This window comes from Pelobates fuscus, chromosome 2 (assembly GCF_036172605.1).
Source record: "Pelobates fuscus isolate aPelFus1 chromosome 2, aPelFus1.pri, whole genome shotgun sequence".
NCBI lineage: Eukaryota > Metazoa > Chordata > Amphibia > Anura > Pelobatidae > Pelobates > Pelobates fuscus.
The window spans coordinates 22,869,884-22,890,610 of record NC_086318.1 but is presented as its reverse complement, the minus strand read 5'-3'; the positions used below and the strand labels follow the sequence as shown (position 1 = coordinate 22,890,610).

The 20,727-nt window shown below is 40.4% G+C and overlaps 1 protein-coding gene across 1 annotated transcript in view; it reads left to right on the top strand.

The window, feature by feature from the left end:
* Positions 1–20,727, top strand: part of KIF13B (kinesin family member 13B) — a 143,790-nt gene that overhangs the window by 33,775 nt on the left and 89,288 nt on the right. The window contains exons 3-7 of the mRNA XM_063442009.1: positions 9,968–9,980; positions 11,134–11,194; positions 13,147–13,239; positions 14,032–14,212; positions 20,607–20,694. Coding sequence (XP_063298079.1) covers positions 9,968–9,980; positions 11,134–11,194; positions 13,147–13,239; positions 14,032–14,212; positions 20,607–20,694 — 436 coding nt within the window. The remainder of the gene's footprint in view (positions 1–9,967; positions 9,981–11,133; positions 11,195–13,146; positions 13,240–14,031; positions 14,213–20,606; positions 20,695–20,727) is intronic.

Genomic DNA, 20,727 nt, shown 5'->3' with positions numbered 1-20,727 from the left:
AATCTGCAAAACCCACTGCTAGGTGGGCGCTTGTAATTATGTATGCCGACCTTTAAAGGGTTGCTCCAATTCTTTTTCCAACTTCCGCTATTTTTGATGATAATAATAACCTATTGGTCACTTGTCACTTGGTTCCAAATTTTTGTGAAAACCCTGTAAAATAAAGTTAAAACTTTTACCTTGAATCCAGGGCCGGGCCAAACGTTCCCCTCCTCAAATCTGGACAGAGCATTAAAGAGACATTGTTCTTCCTCCTATTTCCCCAGTGTAGTAATTGCCTCTGTGTCCTTTTCTTCACTGATAGGTTTATGACTGGCAGATGTAAAGGGACAATACCTCTGGGCTCTTTAAGCATCACCGTAGGGATCCATTTCTGTGGTTTCCATGACTTTGCCATTGACCACGAAAGGTCAGGTCACATAGCCACACTTAACACTCAAAGCCACATGGCGAAGGATTTGGATTAACGACCCTTGTAAACAAAGAGACTTTAAAAGGAAGCTGCAAATACATTTTTATTATTTAAACATTTTTGTGGTTTTGGAACCTTGTTAAAGTGGTAATAGCAGTGTTTTGTTCTTGTTTTTTTTTTTTGTTTGTTTTTTTTTGTGCTAGCTCTGCCTGTGTTTTGATCATGCAGTGCTTATCTTTTACCTTGTAAATTATTTTAAAAACACAAAGCTAAGCAGTAAGTTAATTGCATTTTCTTTAGGTCAGCATTTCCCAGTTGGTGTTAAGTGGAACCCTGGGGTTCTGCCAAAATATCTAAAAACAAAATGGCCGCGGGCGACAAGGAAGCAGTGGGCAGTGATCTCCCTCGCACAGCAGTGATGCCGGAGCCGGAATATGACGTCACTCAGGCATCGGCATCACTAAGAGGCGCGCGAGGGGCCCCAGGGACCGCACGCGCAGCCCCACTGGACCCCAGGGACCGCACGCGCAGCCCCACTGGACCCCAGGGACCGCACGCGCAGCCCCACTGGACCCCAGGGACCGCACGCGCAGCCCCACTGGACCCCAGGGACCGCACGCGCAGCCCCACTGGACCCCAGGGACCGCACGCGCAGCCCCACTGGACCCCAGGGACCGCACGCGCAGCCCCACTGGACCCCAGGGACCGCACGCGCAGCCCCACTGGACCCCAGGGACCGCACGCGCAGCCCCACTGGACCCCAGGGACCGCACGCGCAGCCCCACTGGACCCCAGGGACCGCTCGCGCAGCCCCACTGGACCCCAGGGACCGCTCGCGCAGCCCCACTGGACCCCAGGGACATAGACTCCATGCCATGATACACTGTCAAAGGGTTCCACGGGAAAAATTAATTGGGAATCCCTGCTTTAGGTCATCATTGTAAGGGAGATGTGATGAACAGGTCTTAAATATAAAAAAAAACACGTTATTTATATTATCGCTTCTACGCGATGAAGGGATGGCAAACCTCAAACAGTAAAAGTATTGAGAATTGACTTTAACAAAGTTGACCTTAAAGTAGCGAGTGTCATAGTGGCACAATCCTAAGTTCTTTCATTCAGTGTCCTCAATAATCTTTTTTTCTGCAAATAAGAAAATACTAAAAATGCTGCTTGATCGTTAAATTTGCAAAGTGCAAATGCATATGTTGGTGCCATATGAATGCCAATAATAACGGCACATCATTCAAGAGTGCAACATAATGTTAACATAAAGGCACGTGTCATTACATCACTTTACCTTACAGTGTAACGCAGTGTGCTTAGTGTGTGCGAGCCTAGAGCAGGGCTTTCCAACCTGCGGGCCCCCAGAAGTTGTGGAACTACAACTCCCATGATTCTTTCAATTAAAAAGACAGACAGGGAATCCTGGGAGTTGTAGTTCAGCAACACCTGGAGGGCCGCAGGTTGGACAGCCCTGGCTTAGAGCTATGTGACAAAACTATACTATAATATATTAACGGGGATAAGCTCAGCGAGCTCAATAGCTAGCCCTTCGATTAGTCCCCACTCAGGTCCACACTCTTTTTTGCTCACTGGTGCCATTACAGAGTGAACCATTACCATCTCTATATCAGAATGATCCCACCCATAAGAGCAGTCTAGAACTGAAATGCCGGCAAGTTCTCTATGTGCATGAGATACAGCAACCACAGATGGTCATTACATCCTCCATTAGGACTCATCAGCAAGGTGCAGCTGAAACCTGTCACCTACAAACCCTCAGTAAGCATGGGGTCCACGTGCGGATTAACCTTTTAATGATGTGCATTGCATTCAAGTTTCTATCGGTTGCAGGTACACACTAGCTCAAATTTAAAGGAACATTATAGTCTCAGGAATACAAACCTTTATTTCGGGACACCATAGTTTGAAAAGAGGCATTTAGGTGTCCAGTTCCCTCTTTACTTTAAAAAGATGATTCGACCCGCCTTTTTTCCAGCGTTGTGCCAGTCTAGCAGCGGCTTGCCCAACCCTGCTCCTCCTCCTTGGTTGAGTCCACCAAATTTGATGATCTCAGCCAATCCAAAGCTTTCCCATAGGAAAGCATTGGGAGGCCATTGCACTGCAAAATGATGTGGTGTGCCAATCAGCATCTTGAATCAATGCATCTCCATGAGGAACATTCAGAACGTGCAGATGCTGAACATCAGTGCTGCACAGACCCAGGAAGTACCTCTAGCAGCCGTCTGAGTGACAGCCACCAGAGGTGTAACTAGTCGGCAATGTAAAGGCAGTGTTTACATTACAAAAGCCTGCAGGGACAGGCTATAGACATCAGAACAACTCCATTAACCTGTAGTTGCTCTGGTGAATATATTGTCCCTTTAAGGACAAAGTAGCTGAAATGGGAAAATTCCCCAAGCCAGCTGTGCTTCCAGTTTGGCATTAAATATCCAATCAGTTTGAATTATCAACAATTCTCACTTTATTAAATAACCCCCATGTGTTCTTCTTGTAAATTGATTTTTGGTAGAGTTAGTCCATTTGCAGTAAGCACTATTTCTGCCGCGTTTAGATGACTCAGGGGTATTTTGCCAAAGGCACCAACTGGCTTCCTGTGCTGTCTTATTGTGCCTTTCAGAAAGTGAATTGGGTGTACACACCAAAATGTAGGTAAAGTAGAATATCTAGTATTTCTGCTTGCTGTGCAGAACATCTGCAGGCTGAAGATGTGGTTATCCGGGCTTGACGCAGGATTCTAGGATAGAGCAACATCTGACATCACCACGTGAGTCAACCGATTGTTTTCTCAAGCTTTACTGGAAGTTTCCGACATACAGAGATGAGTTGTTGTTCTGAATCACATTGTCCCATTTGTTGATTAACTTGGGTTTAAAGTGATATTAAATCTTTTTTTTTTTTTATATTTTATCGTTCATCAGACATTACTACATTCCTAAGTTGAGCTGTAAAGAAATTATTGCAATATTTTTGTAGCACTTTAGGAGACTGAGGGAATCAAAGGCAATCTGTTTATTATTTTTTTCTGTGTATTGTGTCCTTTTTTTTTTTTTCAGTCAGTGAAGTTCGTTCAGGCATCTAATTCATTTCTATGGGTCTTCAGTTTACTGAAGTTGAAACAGTATAGCTTCATACCACAGCAACATGCACCTGCTCTAAGCACCCTTAAGCCATTTATCAAGGCAAAACCGGTGCAATTCTGGTGAAGTTGCTAAATGAGCAACAATAGTCGTAGAAACCAATGAAATGCATCACCACATTTTAGACTTTGTGCTACTGCTTTTCCTTTGTTTTGGCATACCGTATCTGCTAAATCACCGGAGAATATTTGGAAACTCATTAGGAGTACGATGAAACTGATCTAATAGAAAATATTTTGTATTTGTGGCTGAAAGAATTGCATATCAGAATGATCCCACCCATAAGAGCAGTCTAGAACCGAAATGCCAGCAAGTTCTCTCTGTGCGAGTGTTACAGCAACCCCAGACGATCGCTACATCCTCCTTCATCAGCAAGGTGTAACTGAAACCTGTCCCCTGCTATATTTACTATACATCTCATCTTGGGACTGTAGTAGAAAAACACTAATATAGTTTATCCTGTAAGAGTCATAAAAACCAATATCCCAGGAACTAGACCGTATAGCAGCACAGGAGGAACACGCTAGGTTATATTGGAGAAGGTATTGGCACTTTTCTGATTATTGGTGAGAGTTTATTTGGGAGAAGGAACAATAGTCTTTTTGGGTGAAGCCCCACTACAGGGTCACTCAGATGATGCTCAATATTTCCAATGCTTTGTTTGAATTCTAACAAACCGTGATGGAAAAAAAAAAAAAAGATTCATTAATGGATAAATAAGAAGTTAAAGGAAATGTAAAGGCTACGAGAAATAAAGGATGATTTTGAAGGTGTAGACTGGAAAACGTCGGAGAAAGTGTTTGGGATAAAGGGAACAGCTTTCCGTTCAAAGCCGTGAAGGCTAATAATGCTAAAGAATGTCTAGATTTTTATCACAAAGATCAAATGAGTAAATGTGGCCTGAGGTTTTCTAATGAGCAGACTATATAGGACAGTGGTTTTTCTAATCTGTCTGCACACTGTAGATTTCTCGTAGATGTAAGCAGTGTGGTTTTAACCTTTTTTAAAGGAACCATCTCTATGCCGTAGTTACTGATATACTAAAAAAATAGACAAGACACTGTCTCTCTTTCTGGACAGTGTTCAACTAAGAGAGAGAAAACTAGGAATGTTTATATAAAAAATACATTAAATGTTTCCTCATTAGTATGAATGGTATATCTAAATGTGAGTCCACTGAGAATAACCGCTGTATCTCACTGGTGAAGGCCTCGATAGGCTGAGACATTTGTCTGGAGTTGCTGTATGTCCTGTATTTATTAATTTAGCTGTTCCAGGTCAGCAAAAAGAAATTACATATTACTGTAAAGGACAGATTAAATAAAGTCACTTCACGTGTGGACATTCCAGAGAAAAATGGTTTCTGCGTGGTGCTTTCAAACCTCCACGATTATATTAATAAGTGTAAAAGTCAGTGACATTAAAGCTTTTTTTTTTTTACATTTTAAAAAGTCAAAACAGATTGCGGAGCGAACTCGTGGAAGATTTACACAGCAGGACGTCCACATAATCCGTGTTCATTGCGCATTAACGCGCAGCACAAGCCGGTGAGGCCGAGATGGCAAACTGGAATGCTATGCCCGAGTTCTTGTCCTTTTGTTGGTTCCTGCATCCTTAGACATGGGGCAGATGTTACTATCCCAAAACAAATAAAACGGATTATGAGTAGTAGATAAAATGGATTTCAGTTTAATAATCACGCAGCTACTCTGGCTACAAAAACAAGTAAAATGGGCGACCGAGGGGCTTGAGACATGTTATCTTTGTAGCACACAAAGAAATGTGAGTCAGGCTCAACCGAAAACTGACTGAGAAAACTTAAGATCCCCTTGAGGTGGTCAAGACTTTGCACTAATGCAGGTTCAAAGAGTTTTGAATTGTGTATCATCAGATTTTAAGTGGTTGTTTTTTGGTTTTCTCTCTGGAGCACAGCTCTGTACCTATTGACCTCTGTCTACAGAGTACCACAGACCCTACAAGTAACTGCTGCAAAGCTCTGAAACCATTTAACATCAAAACACATTCAGGTAATACATATGCTTTAGGCAATAATTAGATCTTGGGCTACAGGGACAATTGCAGGCTTTTATATTTCCTGCTTATGCAGGTTAACTCCTTCCTGGCTGAATACGGATACTGAAAATGTTATGTCAGGACTCGCCATTTTTGCTACAGGTAGGAGAGAGTGGCTCCTAAAACGGCTATGGTTGCCACCAAACTGTTTGTTTCATAATTGTTATAAAGGGGTCTCCCCCTCCCCCCCAGTTGCCAACGAAACATGGTCAGAGTTTCCCGCAAGGGGAAATCTCATAACAAATTGCTTTATTTGAATAAACCATTGAAAATCACCTATACTTTATGTTAACCATGAGATACTTGGGTGTTTTTTTTTTTTGTTTTTTTTTTATGTATTATAGATTTAGCAAATTACATCAAAATCCAGTTCAGACAATGTTGATAAAGAATAGGGTGCAAAAAGAAAGAAACCTAGCAAAACATAAATTGTGCTGAAACCACAGTCTACGATGTTTAGATAAATCTCCCTCTTTGTTTGTTTGTTCCCCTATCTTTATGTTGAGTGACAGGGGCAAAGGGTGGAGCTTATAACAAGTAACCAAAATGAAGGCATGGATTTCTACATTTTATTTTTTAGAACTTACAAACCATTATCAAGAGAGGCGGTAACATAATATTCCACATCCTGAGCAGTGACCGTTCCCGTTTAATCATTACTCTGTGAAGCAGGGCTTGGGCAATGAGACGTGAAGCTGGTTAAACTATTACTGTAGTTTGACACAGTGTGCTTGGAGCTGACAGGGAGGTACCTTACAATGCGTTCCTATAATTTCCTTTCTAATTACAAAATAATGAATGGAAATGTTTTGTTGTTGTTCCCCCAGTGTATGCTTCTCAACCTTTTCTGTCTAGATGTAAGGAACGAATGGCGTCAGATTGTTCCGTTTTTGGGATTAAAACGCACATGGTAAATTAAAGTTTTATTAATTCTATAGCAGGCGAGTAGCCATTTAAAGGCTGGACATGCTGAATTAGCATTGCATATGTTGCCTAGACACAAGGAGGAACATACCTGCCTCAATAGGGTTTTTGGGTGCCAACAAACCGTTTTACCTCAGTACAATCTAGATCAGGGATAGGCAACCTTCGCTACTCCAAATGTTGTAGACTCTCCCATGATGTTTTTCCAGCTTTATGTTTCTAAGAGTATTATGGGAGATGTAGTCCACAGCATCTGGAGTGTTGAAATGTGGCTAGTCCTGATCTCGTTGGTAGAACTAATTTTACCATATCCCCATTATAGGGACACTGTAGGCTCCCAGACCATATCATCTCATTGAAGTGGTTTTGGTGCAGTGTCCCTGCACCCCTCGGTCCTGTTTCACAGTAACTGCAGTGTTTACATTGTAGGGTTAGGACTGCCTCTAGTGGCTTTCTAACAGACAGCCACCAGAGGCGATTCCTGCTGTTTCACTGGGTTTGACTCCATAAAACGACGTTGGCCGTCCAGCATCTCCTCACAATCCCCATTGGAAAGTATTGATTCAATTATTCTTTCGGGGGACGCCTACTCTGCCCTGTGGTGCTCGCTGCACATTAGGTTCCCCCTTAGTGCTGACATTGCAGGAGGTGAAGATTGACCTTGGCGCTAGAATAATGTGAGTCAATGAAAGTTTTATTTATCCCGACCAGTGCCGCGAGGGGCTGAGCAGAAGAACACTATAGTGTTGGGAATACAGCTTTCTATTATGAAGTACTATAGTGTTTCTTTAACGAAACATAAACCCGCACCTCTGTAATTTACTCACTGTCCATTACTGAGAGTTTTATTCCTCTGGAGCTCTGTAATACACTCATACACACAGATTGTTACTTTGACTTTTATTGCCGTGGACCTTGGTGATATACTGATGCAGCTTACTCTGAGTTCTACTGTTGTGGAGCTCTGAAATGGTAACAGAAGGATTTTGAGTCAGCAAAAGGATGCGTTCCTCACTCCAGCTAGTGAGTCACTATTCATTAGACAAGCTGCCAAAATGTAAGAATTTAAACCGTTAAAGCTTAATATATTAATGAGTCTTTGCCATTGTTATTTCGAAGAGTTAACTTGGTAGAAGAAAAGTTGTTTTCTGTGCTCGGTCGTATCAGAAGTTTCAAAATATGCAAAGATTGCCGATCACCCCTGTACCCCGAAATTAACATCAAAGAGTTAATGGGTGATGAATCTCTTTCCACCCCTTAAAAAAAAAAAATCTACATGCCTCAATTTCCTGACATAATTATGATCTATATCTAGTCTTTATAAACACAACTCTTTCTTCAGACAAGTTTCTTGTCTTGTACTTGGTCAGCCGTCCAATCTCTGCTAATGGTTAAATCCATCTATCGATACCTGGTCAGGTGTTGTCAGTTGGGTCAGCATGACTGGTTTGTTTTGTCGCAATTATTTTTGCAATTTTTTTTTATTCTTTTTAACTGTTTAATAACTCATACCTCACATATTTCGTGTATGTGATGATACTCGTTATTAAGCAGAATTGTATAATTTTAAAATGTATTAATCGGTGTGCAGGCTGTGAGGAATATTGTGTTTGAAGCGTTATAAGCTGATGTGTTTTTACCAAGACACGGTTAAGAGACCCTGTTATTTCGCTCAAATGTGCCGTTGCAGGGTACTTGATATGCCTTTTTGCCAAGTTTACATCCAGATGAGCGATGTGCAGTAATAATAGGAAGTCTTTCTTATCGGATCTGTCCAAGCGTGTACATCGATCATTGTGATGTGATTTCTGTGTAATCCTAAATTAAACACAGCCAGGATACAACCCATTCAGTCTTACCCAATGAGATAGAAGTGGTAACAGAGGCTGTCTTTCTGGGGCCAGCGTGGGGACACGGAGTAGGCATTCACATTGTGTGTGTGTGTGTGTGTGTGTGTGTGTGTGTGTGTGTGTGTGTCAAGAGCAGAAATATCAAGAAATCGCCGATTAGCAGAACATAAAAATTTAAATATAATAAAATTCCACGTCTCTTTCTATCTGGCAATGTCCCAGTTTATGGCTTGGGGTGTCTGCCTGGGTTCCTCTATCAATGTCTGTCTGTCATTCTGTCTGTATCTGTAAATACAACTGGCTAATGGAGACAAATTTACATTTCTTAACTTTCTGCTAACTGTGGTTCATATTGAATGTCAAAGTCCTTTAAGTGTATAACAGAGCTCCACAGCAATAATACTCCCAGTAATATGTCTGAGCGTATAACAGAGCTCCACAGTAATAATACTCCCAGTAATGTGTCTGAGTGTATAACAGAGCTCCACAGCAATAATACTCCCAGTAATGTGTCTGAATGTATAACAGAGCTCCACAGTAATAATACTCCCAGTAATGTGTCTGAATGTATAACAGAGCTCCACAGCAATAATACTCACAGTAATATGTCTGAGCGTATAACAGAGCTCCACAGCAATAATATTCCCAGTAATGTGTCTGAATGTATAACGGAGCTCCACAGCAATAATACTCACAGTAATGTGTCTGAGTGTATAACAGAGCTCCACAGTAATAATACTCCCAGTAATGTGTCTGAGTGTATAACAGAGCTCCACAGCAATAATACTCCCAGTAATGTGTCTGAATGTATAACAGAGCTCCACAGTAATAATACTCCCAGTAATGTGTCTGAATGTATAACAGAGCTCCACAGCAATAATACTCCCAGTAATGTGTCTGAGCGTATAACAGAGCTCCACAGCAATAATACTCCCAGTAATGTGTCTGAGTGTATAACAGAGCTCCACAGCAATAATACTCCCAGTAATGTGTCTGAGTGTATAACAGAGCTCCACAGTAATAATACTCCCAGTAATGTGTCTTTAAACAACAATAAATCTGTTTAGAAATCAGTCTGTGTAAATAAGATACATTGTTCTTTGTCCATTTGAAATGTTGGGAGGTATGCTGTATATGTATCCTTAGACTTGTTTGCTCACACAATCTAAATTCCTTCCCTTTCACTCTTTTCACGCACTGTTAACTAATCTGGGAATGGTGCACATGTTAGGCTGACCTAGCCAAGCTGGAAAAAGTGGAGTTGAAGGTATCTCCCAGTGTACATATTTTGCCTACAATGTGCAATGGGTAAATAAACCTCCAGTATTCTGAAACACTAACTTTTTACAAGTGGAACATTTTGAAAGCTTGTCGTAAACCTGATACTGCTTCTTTAAGCTGCGGCTTCCAGTTTGTGTTCGTAGTTTGAGTCCTGTTTATGTTTGCATTATTGCTGTCTGTAATGTAATCTCAGCAGCCGGAGTGACATAACTAACTGTTATTTTTCTTTCTTCCTTCCCTGATGGCTGTCATGTGTTCTTCAGGGGTCAGCCGAAGGTAAGACATGTACATTTCATTTATTACCCTAATTCTGAGCCAGCGACACATTGCAGTGCTACCAGAATAACACGATACTTGCAAGGTTTCATATAATGGGCACTAGGGACCCCACCAAAATGGTAGGGTTTTATATAAAGGGGGAGGGTTAAGAGAACCCATACCATATGTTTGTTTTCAGGGACAGAATCCCACACTATTTTCTGAATTAATATACAGCCTGGGGTTAAGGAATTCCAGACCGTTTGAAGGGTTTCATATTAAAGGAGAGTGGAGGGCTCCCAACTTGTTTAAAGCAGGGGGAGTCCCTCCTCTGTATGTATTATGGCAGTAATTCTGCCGAAGCTCCTTTGTCCCCAGATTTGAATATGTGATGTTTTGTTATAGACGCTATATTGTAAGCATTTTAAAGGCCAGCATTGCCTACTGATCCTTGTAGCTAGGTTTAGGCGGCGCTGTTCTTGTGGCGATACAGCCAATGTCTCATTGTGTCGTGCGATTGGGATGTACAGGAGAGGCTATAACTGGCTTTCTAATAACAAAAGCAAGGACAAACCCTGCAGGTAAATCCCCCACATGTGTATTTGTTTTAAGTCCCTGCCACAGATGACCATTAGTCTGAGACTAATATATTCCCCTATCTTCCTGGCAGACTGGGAATGATGGGAGTGACAGTAAGTTACTCACTCAGGCCATGTGACCAATATTATTCTTTAACTGCAGATCATTGCTGGGTGAACACTGCTTTTGATTGTTTTTAGAATACCCAGAATGCTGGGATTTGGGGGTCTGTGTTCCACTGACATAAGTATCTGCCTGACCTTTCTCCCAAACTGACTTACTAAAGCTCACTAAAGCGTGGGTGGTCAAATCCTAGACCCCACAGTGACTGAGCTACAAATGAGGTTTTGCTAAATTGTACGCTTGTTATAAAGTGAGGCGTTCCATTACATCATTTTATTTTTTTTTAATTGTAAACCCAATCATCACATTTAGAAAAAAAATAAACAATTTAGAAAAATAACGAAATTGTCCAATTTGTTTTCTGACTCCCTTGCCCTAGTTACTTCATTTCACGGTTTACTGTGTTTTTACGAGCCTCATATGTCTGAAATCAGGCTGATAGTGACTGTGTGTGTGTCTCTCTCATCAGGTCTTCGCTTTCGACTACTGCTTCTGGTCTATGGATGAGACGGTTACGGAGAAATTTGCAGGTATTGTTCATTATTAATTGGTTTCAATAAACTAAAAATTTTAAAAGTGTATGTTTAGATAACGGATGGGTGATGCTCTACTGGTTTCTGTTGACTACCCCTTAAGAGCAGTAAAGTTTCCCCCAGTCTCTCAGGCACTATTGTACTACCCTCTTTTAAGATGCACCCGAAAATAAATATTTTTGAGGCCTTCTAAATGTCATAAATTAGTGTTAGCATTATTAAAATGTATTCTATCAGTGACATTTCTGTAATGATGCCTCACAGTAGTTCTATTCCCAGATTGAGCCGCGCAGTCCTCTATTTGGGTTTCCGTTCCGATGCCCCCGGTTAGTTTCCTAATGTCTGTTTTCTCCCCAGCAAGTGCAACGTGAGCACATCATTAGACATACTCCTGCTTCACACATTAAGTCCTTGTGACCGCTTGTTAACAGTGCTCTAAGTATGTGCAGCTCTTGGTGAGACTGGCCAGCACGGCTACCAGTCAACATTCACAAGGCGCCAACCTCCGTAGAGAGAAAGGCCTCATTGCCAGTCTCTGATGTAGAAGCGAGACTTTGTTTCATTGTCCAATAAGTGAACTTGCCAACATGGAACTGTAAAGGGTTAAACGTTGAGGTCTGTTTGGCAGTGATTCAGTTTCAATTGGTTTAATCCAGAGGTGCCCACAAGGTAGATCCCCAGATGTTTTAAAACTACAACTTCCATGATGCTTTGTCATTCTAAAGGTGTGCAAAGCATCATGGGAGTTGTAGTTCAACATCTGTGAATCTGCTTTTTGGCTGCCCTTGGTTTAATCCATCCATTGGCATAGAATAGTGTTAAAACAGCAGACCACTAACCTGGGAATCCACAGAAAAATGGGTCTGACATGAGGAGAAAGTGAAGCTGTCTGTGCTCATCTGCATATTTTGTACGGCATTCTGGGAGATGTGGAAATACAACCTTTTAGAGTTTCCAGTCAATGCCAACTCTCTCTCTCTCTCTCTCTCTCTAATATTTGATAGAAATCCTAGAGATATTTTCTAGCGATGTGTCCGCCTCTTTAATATGTCTTAAGAGGATTTAATGTCTGCGGCGCCTGACGCAATCATGGTAGTTTGATAATAGTTGTTTAAGGTTTGTGCCAACCGTTCCACTAAAGATCTCTTCCTGTCAGTGCTTGTTATCTTGTAACTGTCAGTGGGTGCTCAGTAAATGCTTTGTAGAAGCAATACGTTACAAGGTCTCATGACTGTACATGTGCTCCAGGAATGCCACCAGGCAGTGGGCGCTGATCCTGTCACTGTGACTTTAGAACTGGCTAGTAACCTAGGAAACGTGAAGCCCTGCTTTACCCATACAATGCCAATTCTGAATCCTTTATATAGGTTATACTGGGTGCTAAAAGCTTAATCCTACGAATAAGAATATTCCTTATTCTTGCAGCGTTCACTGATTCTTATAGCTTTGGCTGTGAGTGCGTTGCTCGGCAGATTATGCCGGCTGAAGGTCTTCTCAAACTATGTTGACCTTTTGACTGTTCTAGCTATGTGCCGTTTTATTAATTTTCCCGGAAGCTGTGAACAGTACCCACATTGCTGCCAATTACATTCAATCATGGCTAATTATAATCTAACTTTTATCTTAAATCTACTTTTTTTTTTTTTTGTACTCAATTTGCCTTTGTAGTCAATATTCTGCATTCTGAGATGGGGAAAGCCCTGTATTTTAGTGAAATCGTGTAAGGGGAAATAGGAAGTGAAGGCTGTATAACAAATGGATGCTATGTGCATTCACATATATATTTTTAAGGTTGAGTAGAACTTAAATTGAAGCTTTGCTCTTTGTTTAAGAAAAACATACTGATTTTATTCATTACTTAAATTATCAAAATCAAATGTATTAATCATTCCTTGTGGAGCAGGAAATGGGTTTATTTGAAATACTTCTGTTTGTTTTTTCTTTTATAGGTCAAGATGTTGTGTTCCAGAGCCTCGGGGAGGACATCCTGCAGAATGCCTTTCAGGGCTACAACGCCTGTATCTTTGCCTATGGACAGACCGGTAGGTTCAGCATGTTTAGTACAGCTGTTCACTATATAGTATTTTAAAAACCACCATTCACTGTGTATTAAATATTCCTTCTGGAACGGAGTCTATTCTACGGCTATGTTACATTTAAACTTGTTAAAGGGTCACTGAGTACCATAACCACTACATATGATTGCAGCAATTACACTACTCTGAGTCTATGGACGCTGTCCACCTGTTTTGTTTTTTTTTCAGTCTTTTTTTGTTTTGTTTTTTTTTCTGTCTATTTTCGAACAGTTTAAAAATATAAATAAATTTTTAAAAAACTAAAAGGAAATGTTTAAATGATTTATGAGAGCAGATGAAATCTAAAGTTTTATATCGGAACCAAAAAAGAAAACATATGTTGTTTTTCTAATAACATTCGGATTAACCTAATAATCTGTCGGCCCTCGTCATTTATGGGAAGACAAGAAAGCTGTTTGGTAAATTATTTTGCTGGCCCATGGATATTTCTATCAGTCTAGTTCTAAATGTTTCTTATAAAAGCTGTTCTAGCCCTTGATATCCACCAGTTGTATCACTGAATATGAAAGTTTCTATGTTATGATTGAGCTTCCTCTCAACTTGTATTTTCTGATTTGAAAATGAGCGCTTGAGTTTAGACTCCATCCCTCTCATTGCCAACCTGGAGTGTACAAGCCCAGTTCTTGGTTCATCCTTAACGTTGGAGAGCATCATACAACTCGAAAATCTGACGCTGACCACCCCCAAGCCATACCTTAAGTTATGCTCTTCATAAAGTGTTCCTGTGGTCTCCTTTAGGTTCTGGGAAATCCTTTACGATGATGGGAACAGCAGATCAGCCCGGTTTGATACCTAGACTATGCAGTACCTTGTTTGAACGAACACAGGAAGCGGAGAACGAAGAACTGAGCTTCAAAGTTGAGGTCTCTTTTATGGAAATATACAATGAAAAAGTACGAGACCTGCTGGACCCCAAAGGGTATGTTTTTACTCCACTTAAATTGGAAACAAATAATTGTATTTTAATCTTCTATATAAAACTCTCTCATCATAACATCGCAGCACATTTTAAGCCTCTAATGGTGTAACTTCATATAAATGTTATGTCTGTACGTCTTCCTTCTTTCACACATATATATTTAGAATAACGCCACACGTTCAATAGGTGCAGTTAAAGGGATACCGTAAGCAGCACTGACATTCAGTGTCTCCATCCTCTGCATGGAGACACTGAACATTCCTCCTAGAGATGCATTGATTCAGTGCATGTCTATAAAGAGATGCTGATTGGCTGGGGTGGCTTTGGCTCTGCCCCCTGGTCCTCCTCCTTGGCTGAGGTCATCTAATTGGTAAGCATTGTGATTGGCTGAGATTATCACTTCTAATCATGTCAGTCAGATTGGGGGCAGAGCCAGCACCAGCAGAGTGGAATAAAGGTAAGATTTTACAATATTAAGGACAGGGGGTGCTAGATAGTGTTTCTAACACTATAGGGTCAGTAAATCATGTTTGTGTTCCTGACCCTATAGTGTTTCTTTTTATGACATTGCTTTTAATATATTTGTTTGTAATCTGCTTTTCAAGTGAAAGTGAAATTCTTCCCATTTTGAACATAAAAAACTTTTCTCATGAAAGAATTTTCAGATTAGCAGCTCCACGACTGCTACACTATTTGAAATGTTCAGTTTCCATTTTCGGAGCTAGTTGAGATTCATTCAGAGCAAAATGATGATTCTCTATTCTATGAATCATTTCAACTTGTCTGATCCCATCAGCTCTCCCTGTCGGCAGTATCGCCAGCTATAATGCATTTGGTATCAATCAAATTATAACATTGCTTGAAATCTGAAATATTGGGATAGGATTGTATAAAGGTCACAATGCCCGGCTTTTCAAACTTTGATCAGTATAATAATTGATGCAGAGTGATTTTTCGTATACAACAAAATGATAGGAAGTTAAGCAGAAAGAAAGCAACACCATGTATATGAGCACAAATTCTATCAAATTAGCTTAATTTGTCTTGCTTTCCAGGGTGTCTCTTGCAAGGAACCCTATAGCATTAGTAATACAAATGTGTATTCCTAACTCTATATTCCCTTGTGACCGGCCACCACCTGATAGTTTTCCTACCTTTTTATCCCTTGCAGCAGCACCATCTCCTTGGTTGAGATCATGGAGGTGGATGATCTCAGCCAATCCAATGCTTTCCCATAGGAAATCGTGTGCATACACAGTAAAATGTCTCTGAGATGAAAATAGCAGGATTTTACTCTATTTCCACAAAAAGGCCTTTGGCGGCTTTCTCAGGGACAACCATTAGAGGCACTTAAACCCTGCACTGAAAAAATTGCTCTTCTGCAGAATGCGATGAGTGCCTGTAGTGTCCATCTAAGGCAGGGGTGGGGACCGCCTGGCCCCGCAGGCTGTATAAGGCCCACAAAATCATTTGGTCTGGCCTGTGTTGAGCTGGCCCTGCTGTTTGCCTTTTTCGGGCCAGTGGGGAGACCAAAGATCTCCCTCACCAGCCTCCTGGTAGTTTGACCCAGGAGACTACTGGATAGGTGGAGGACCCGGGAGGCTAAGTTCCTCCCGCCAGCTGGCAAGTCGGAGCGTTGCCGCCGTTACAGGGAGAAAAGAGTGAAGTTAGCCTGGAGCTGGAGGAGCTGTGGGCATGCAGTGATATGTCCCCTCCTTCCAGGCCAGAGGTAAGAAGGTGGGGTGCATAAAGCTTTTTGTATTTTTTTTTTTTTTCCCCCTCAATTTAAGTACAAAAAAATATAGATTTTCTCCCTAATCACCCCCCACCACAATATAGACACCTCACACACACGCTGCACCCCTTGCGGACACACATTGCACCCATCGCGCACGCACCGCGCACACGCACTGTGAATAGCAACATCATCAATACCAGCTAACATCACACTAAAGACCAGCAGTTCCAGCCATCACATTAATTAATTAAATGTTTGACTAAATTCAGCAGGCTCATTTTTAAGTTGATCATTTTCTATGGCCTGCGAATGAGGTTTTAAATATCCAAATGGCCCTTGACCGATAAAAGGTTCCCCACCCCTGATTTAAGGAATAGAAGCAGTGGGCTTTACTCGCTAAACGGACAGATACTGTGCAAATGCTAGACAGTCAGGTGTCCATATACTGTAATAAGTGTTTTAGTTTTTTTGTCTGAAAACCTAGAAACACAAAGGTCTAGTCTGTTTCCTGGAAATGAATAAATATCCTGAGCAAACTTGGCCATGGGGTGCAGTTTGTGAATACAAAGTAAGTGTTTTATTTAAATCCTGAATCCAGGAGTTTGGGTAGAGCACAGCATGCTTGCTGTGCTTTGATTTAAATAAAGCGGCTATGTTCTATTTTTGCAAACGACATGTTTGATTTTTATTTTATTTTTATTTTTTGGGAGGGGAGAGTGAGGTATCTTCTCCCTTCTGGGAAATCAGCTGGGCCTTTGTGGGTTTTTTAGTTGTTAAACAAATTCTAAAGAACTGATATCCAAAATGGCAAAATGTGGGTCAGAGCAGCGGATCCAACTCTGCTATGGTCACTGAAATTTGCAATCTGTATATTCATTCAGTTTGGAGTTTAATGAATAAATCTTCAGTATTTGCTAATATACTGTATTAGAATAACAATTGGCCTTTATTTGGGCTGTAATAAGGTCAGGGCCTTACATCATCTGGAGTAACCAACATCTCTTCTTATTACACTATGGGGAAAAGATTATGGTCTCTGAATGTCTGTGAAAATAACCAGGATTTGCGCCTTTTTTCAGCATGTTCTTAGCATTGTTCTTTTAATGTAAACACATGTTTCTCATCTGTTGTCATTGTTAAAATATGTACAGGAGAAGGGCGAAGTCACTCATATTCATTCATGAAGAATAATCTATTAACTTGCTGACTTTCATGAATGAAGCTACTTGTATCTATGCCAAATATCTTGTATGGGTATGGGGGAAGCTATGCCCCTCTAGGCAAGGATGCATTCTTTCATTTTTCTGTAGAAGTGAAGTCAGGACTAGGCTGTAATAATCTATTGTTTGTAGTCTAGTGATGTCAGGACCAGGCTGTAATAATCTATTGTTTGTAGTCTAGTGATGTCAGGACTAGGCTGTAATAATCTATTGTTTGTAGTCTAGTGATGTCAGGACTAGGCTGTAATAATCTATTGTTTGTAGTTTAGTGATGTCAGGACTAGGCTGTAATAATCTATTGTTTGTAGTTTAGTGATGTCAGGACTAGGCAGTAATAATCTGTTTGTAGTTTAGTGATGTCAGGACTAGGCTGTAATAATCTATTGTTTGTAGTCTAGTGATGTCAGGACTAGGCTGTAATAATCTATTGTTTGTAGTTTAGTGATGTCAGGACTAGGCTGTAATAATCTATTGTTTGTAGTCTAGTGATGTCAGGACTAGGCTGTAATAATCTATTGTTTGTAGTCTAGTGATGTCAGGACTAGGCTGTAATAATCTATTGTTTGTAGTTTAGTGATGTCAGGACTAGGCTGTAATAATCTATTGTTTGTAGTCTAGTGATGTCAGGACTAGGCTGTAATAATCTATTGTTTGTAGTCTAGTGATGTCAGGACTAGGCTGTAATAATCTATTGTTTGTAGTCTAGTGATGTCAGGACTAGGCTGTAATAATCTATTGTTTGTAGTCTAGTGATGTCAGGACTAGGCTGTAATAATCTATTGTTTGTAGTCTAGTGATGTCAGGACTAGGCTGTAATAATCTATTGTTTGTAGTCTAGTGATGTCAGGACTAGGCTGTAATAATCTATTGTTTGTAGTTTAGTGATGTCAGGACTAGGCTGTAATAATCTATTGTTTGTAGTCTAGTGATGTCAGGACTAGGCTGTAATAATCTATTGTTTGTAGTTTAGTGATGTCAGGACTAGGCTGTAATAATCTATTGTTTGTAGTCTAGTGATGTCAGGACTAGGCTGTAATAATCTGTCTGGTCTAGTGATGTTAGGACTAGGCTGTAATAATCTATTGTTTACAGCCTAGTCCTGACATCACTAGACTACAAACAATAGATTATTACAGCCTAGTCCTAACATCACTAGACCAGACAGATTATTACAGCCTAGTCCTGACATCACTAGACTACAAACAATAGATTATTACAGCCTAGTCCTGACATCACTAAACTACAAACAATAGATTATTACAGCCTAGTCCTGACATCACTAGACTACAAACAATAGATTATTACAGCCTAGTCCTGACATCACTAAACTACAAACAATAGATTATTACAGCCTAGTCCTGACATCACTAGACTACAAACAGATTACAGCCTAGTCCTGACATCACTAGACTACAATCTGTTTGTAGTCTAGTGATGTCAGGACTAGGCTGTAATAATCTATTGTTTGTAGTCTAGTGATGTCAGGACTAGGCTGTAATAATCTATTGTTTGTAGTCTAGTGATGTCAGGACTAGGCTGTAATAATCTGTCTGGTCTAGTGATGTTAGGACTAGGCTGTAATAATCTATTGTTTACAGCCTAGTCCTGACATCACTAGACTACAAACAATAGATTATTACAGCCTAGTCCTAACATCACTAGACCAGACAGATTATTACAGCCTAGTCCTGACATCACTAGACTACAAACAATAGATTATTACAGCCTAGTCCTGACATCACTAAACTACAAACAATAGATTATTACAGCCTAGTCCTGACATCACTAGACTACAAACAATAGATTATTACAGCCTAGTCCTGACATCACTAAACTACAAACAATAGATTATTACAGCCTAGTCCTGACATCACTAGACTACAAACAGATTACAGCCTAGTCCTGACATCACTAGACTACAATCTGTTTGTAGTCTAGTGATGTCAGGACTAGGCTGTAATAATCTATTGTTTGTAGTCTAGTGATGTCAGGACTAGGCTGTAATAATCTATTGCTTGCAGTCTAGTGATGTCAGGACTAGGCTGTAATAATCTGTCTGGTCTAGTGATGTTAGGACTAGGCTGTAATAATCTATTGTTTGTAGTCTAGTGATGTCAGGACTAGGCTGTAATCTGTTTGTAGTCTAGTGATGTCAGGACTAGGCTGTAATAATCTATTGTTTGTAGTCTAGTGATGTCAGGACTAGGCTGTAATCTGTTTGTAGTCTATTGATGTCAGGACTAGGCTGTAATAATCTATTATTTGTAGTCTAGTGATGTTAGGACTAGGCAGTACTAATCTATTGCTTGCAGTCTAGTGATATCAGGACTAGGCTGTAATAATCTGTCTGTGGTCTAGTGATTTTAGGACTAGGCTGTAATAATCTATTTGTAGTCTAGTGATGTCAGGACTAGGCTGTAATAATCTATTGTTTGTAGTCTAGTGATGTCAGGACTAGGCTGTAATAAGCTATTGTTTGTAGTCTAGTGATGTCAGGACTAGGCTATAATAAGCTATTGTTTGTAGTCTAGTGATGTCAGGACTAGGCTATAATAATCTATTGTTTGTAGTCTAGTGATGTCAGGACTAGGCTGTAATAATCTATTGTTTGTAGTCTAGTGATGTCAGGACTAGGCAGTAATAATCTGTAGTCTAGTGATGTCAGGACTAGGCTGTAATAATCTATTGTTTGTAGTCTAGTGATGTCAGGACTAGGCTGTAATAATCTATTGTTTGTAGTCTAGTGATGTCAGGACTAGGCTGTAATAATCTATTGTTTGTAGTCTAGTGATGTCAGGACTTGACTCTTGAAACCTTGTTATTTTATCATAATCACGACAACTTTAGTCTGTAATTAGATTTAATTAGCGATCAGTTATGATTGAGTCTGTAATTTAGAATGACTGTAACTTATTTTCCAGTTTAATATACTTTTATAAACTTGCAAAAATTAGTATATCTTGTATGAAAAGAACATGCACAAAAACAAACCTATTAATGACTAGAGATATATTTGTATTGCTCAGTCTGTGATGGGTTTTAAACAAAAAGACAGTCCCGTCCCCCTTCAAAGCAGCATTCCTTTTATTGGGGGCCCAAAGAAAAACTGATCTATACTTTGATTTTCCTCGAAGACCTTTAATAAACTAGGTTTGATAAGGGGGCAGGGGGGGAGGTGCATTGTGGGATAGCGAGTGGTGCATTGTGGGATAACGAGCTGTGCATTGTGCAGCCCAACCATCACATCAGTAAGATCTTTACATTTAAGCGTCAGCGAGAAATTGTAATTGTATTAGTTTTTTTTGTGATCGTTGCTCTTTCTGTCGGTTTTTGCTCCTGCTGTTGACTGCGTTTCAGTACTAGTATAGTTTTGTCGCTCCCTCTTTGGTGCCAAATTGCCATTTCTAATGGGTTAACCCTATTGTCTCTCTTCCAGGAGCCGCCATTCCCTCAAAGTCCGAGAACACAAAGTTTTGGGTCCATATGTGGACGGCCTTTCAAAGCTGGCAGTCATGAGCTACAAGGTGCAGATTCTACAGCTTTTAATGCATTACAAT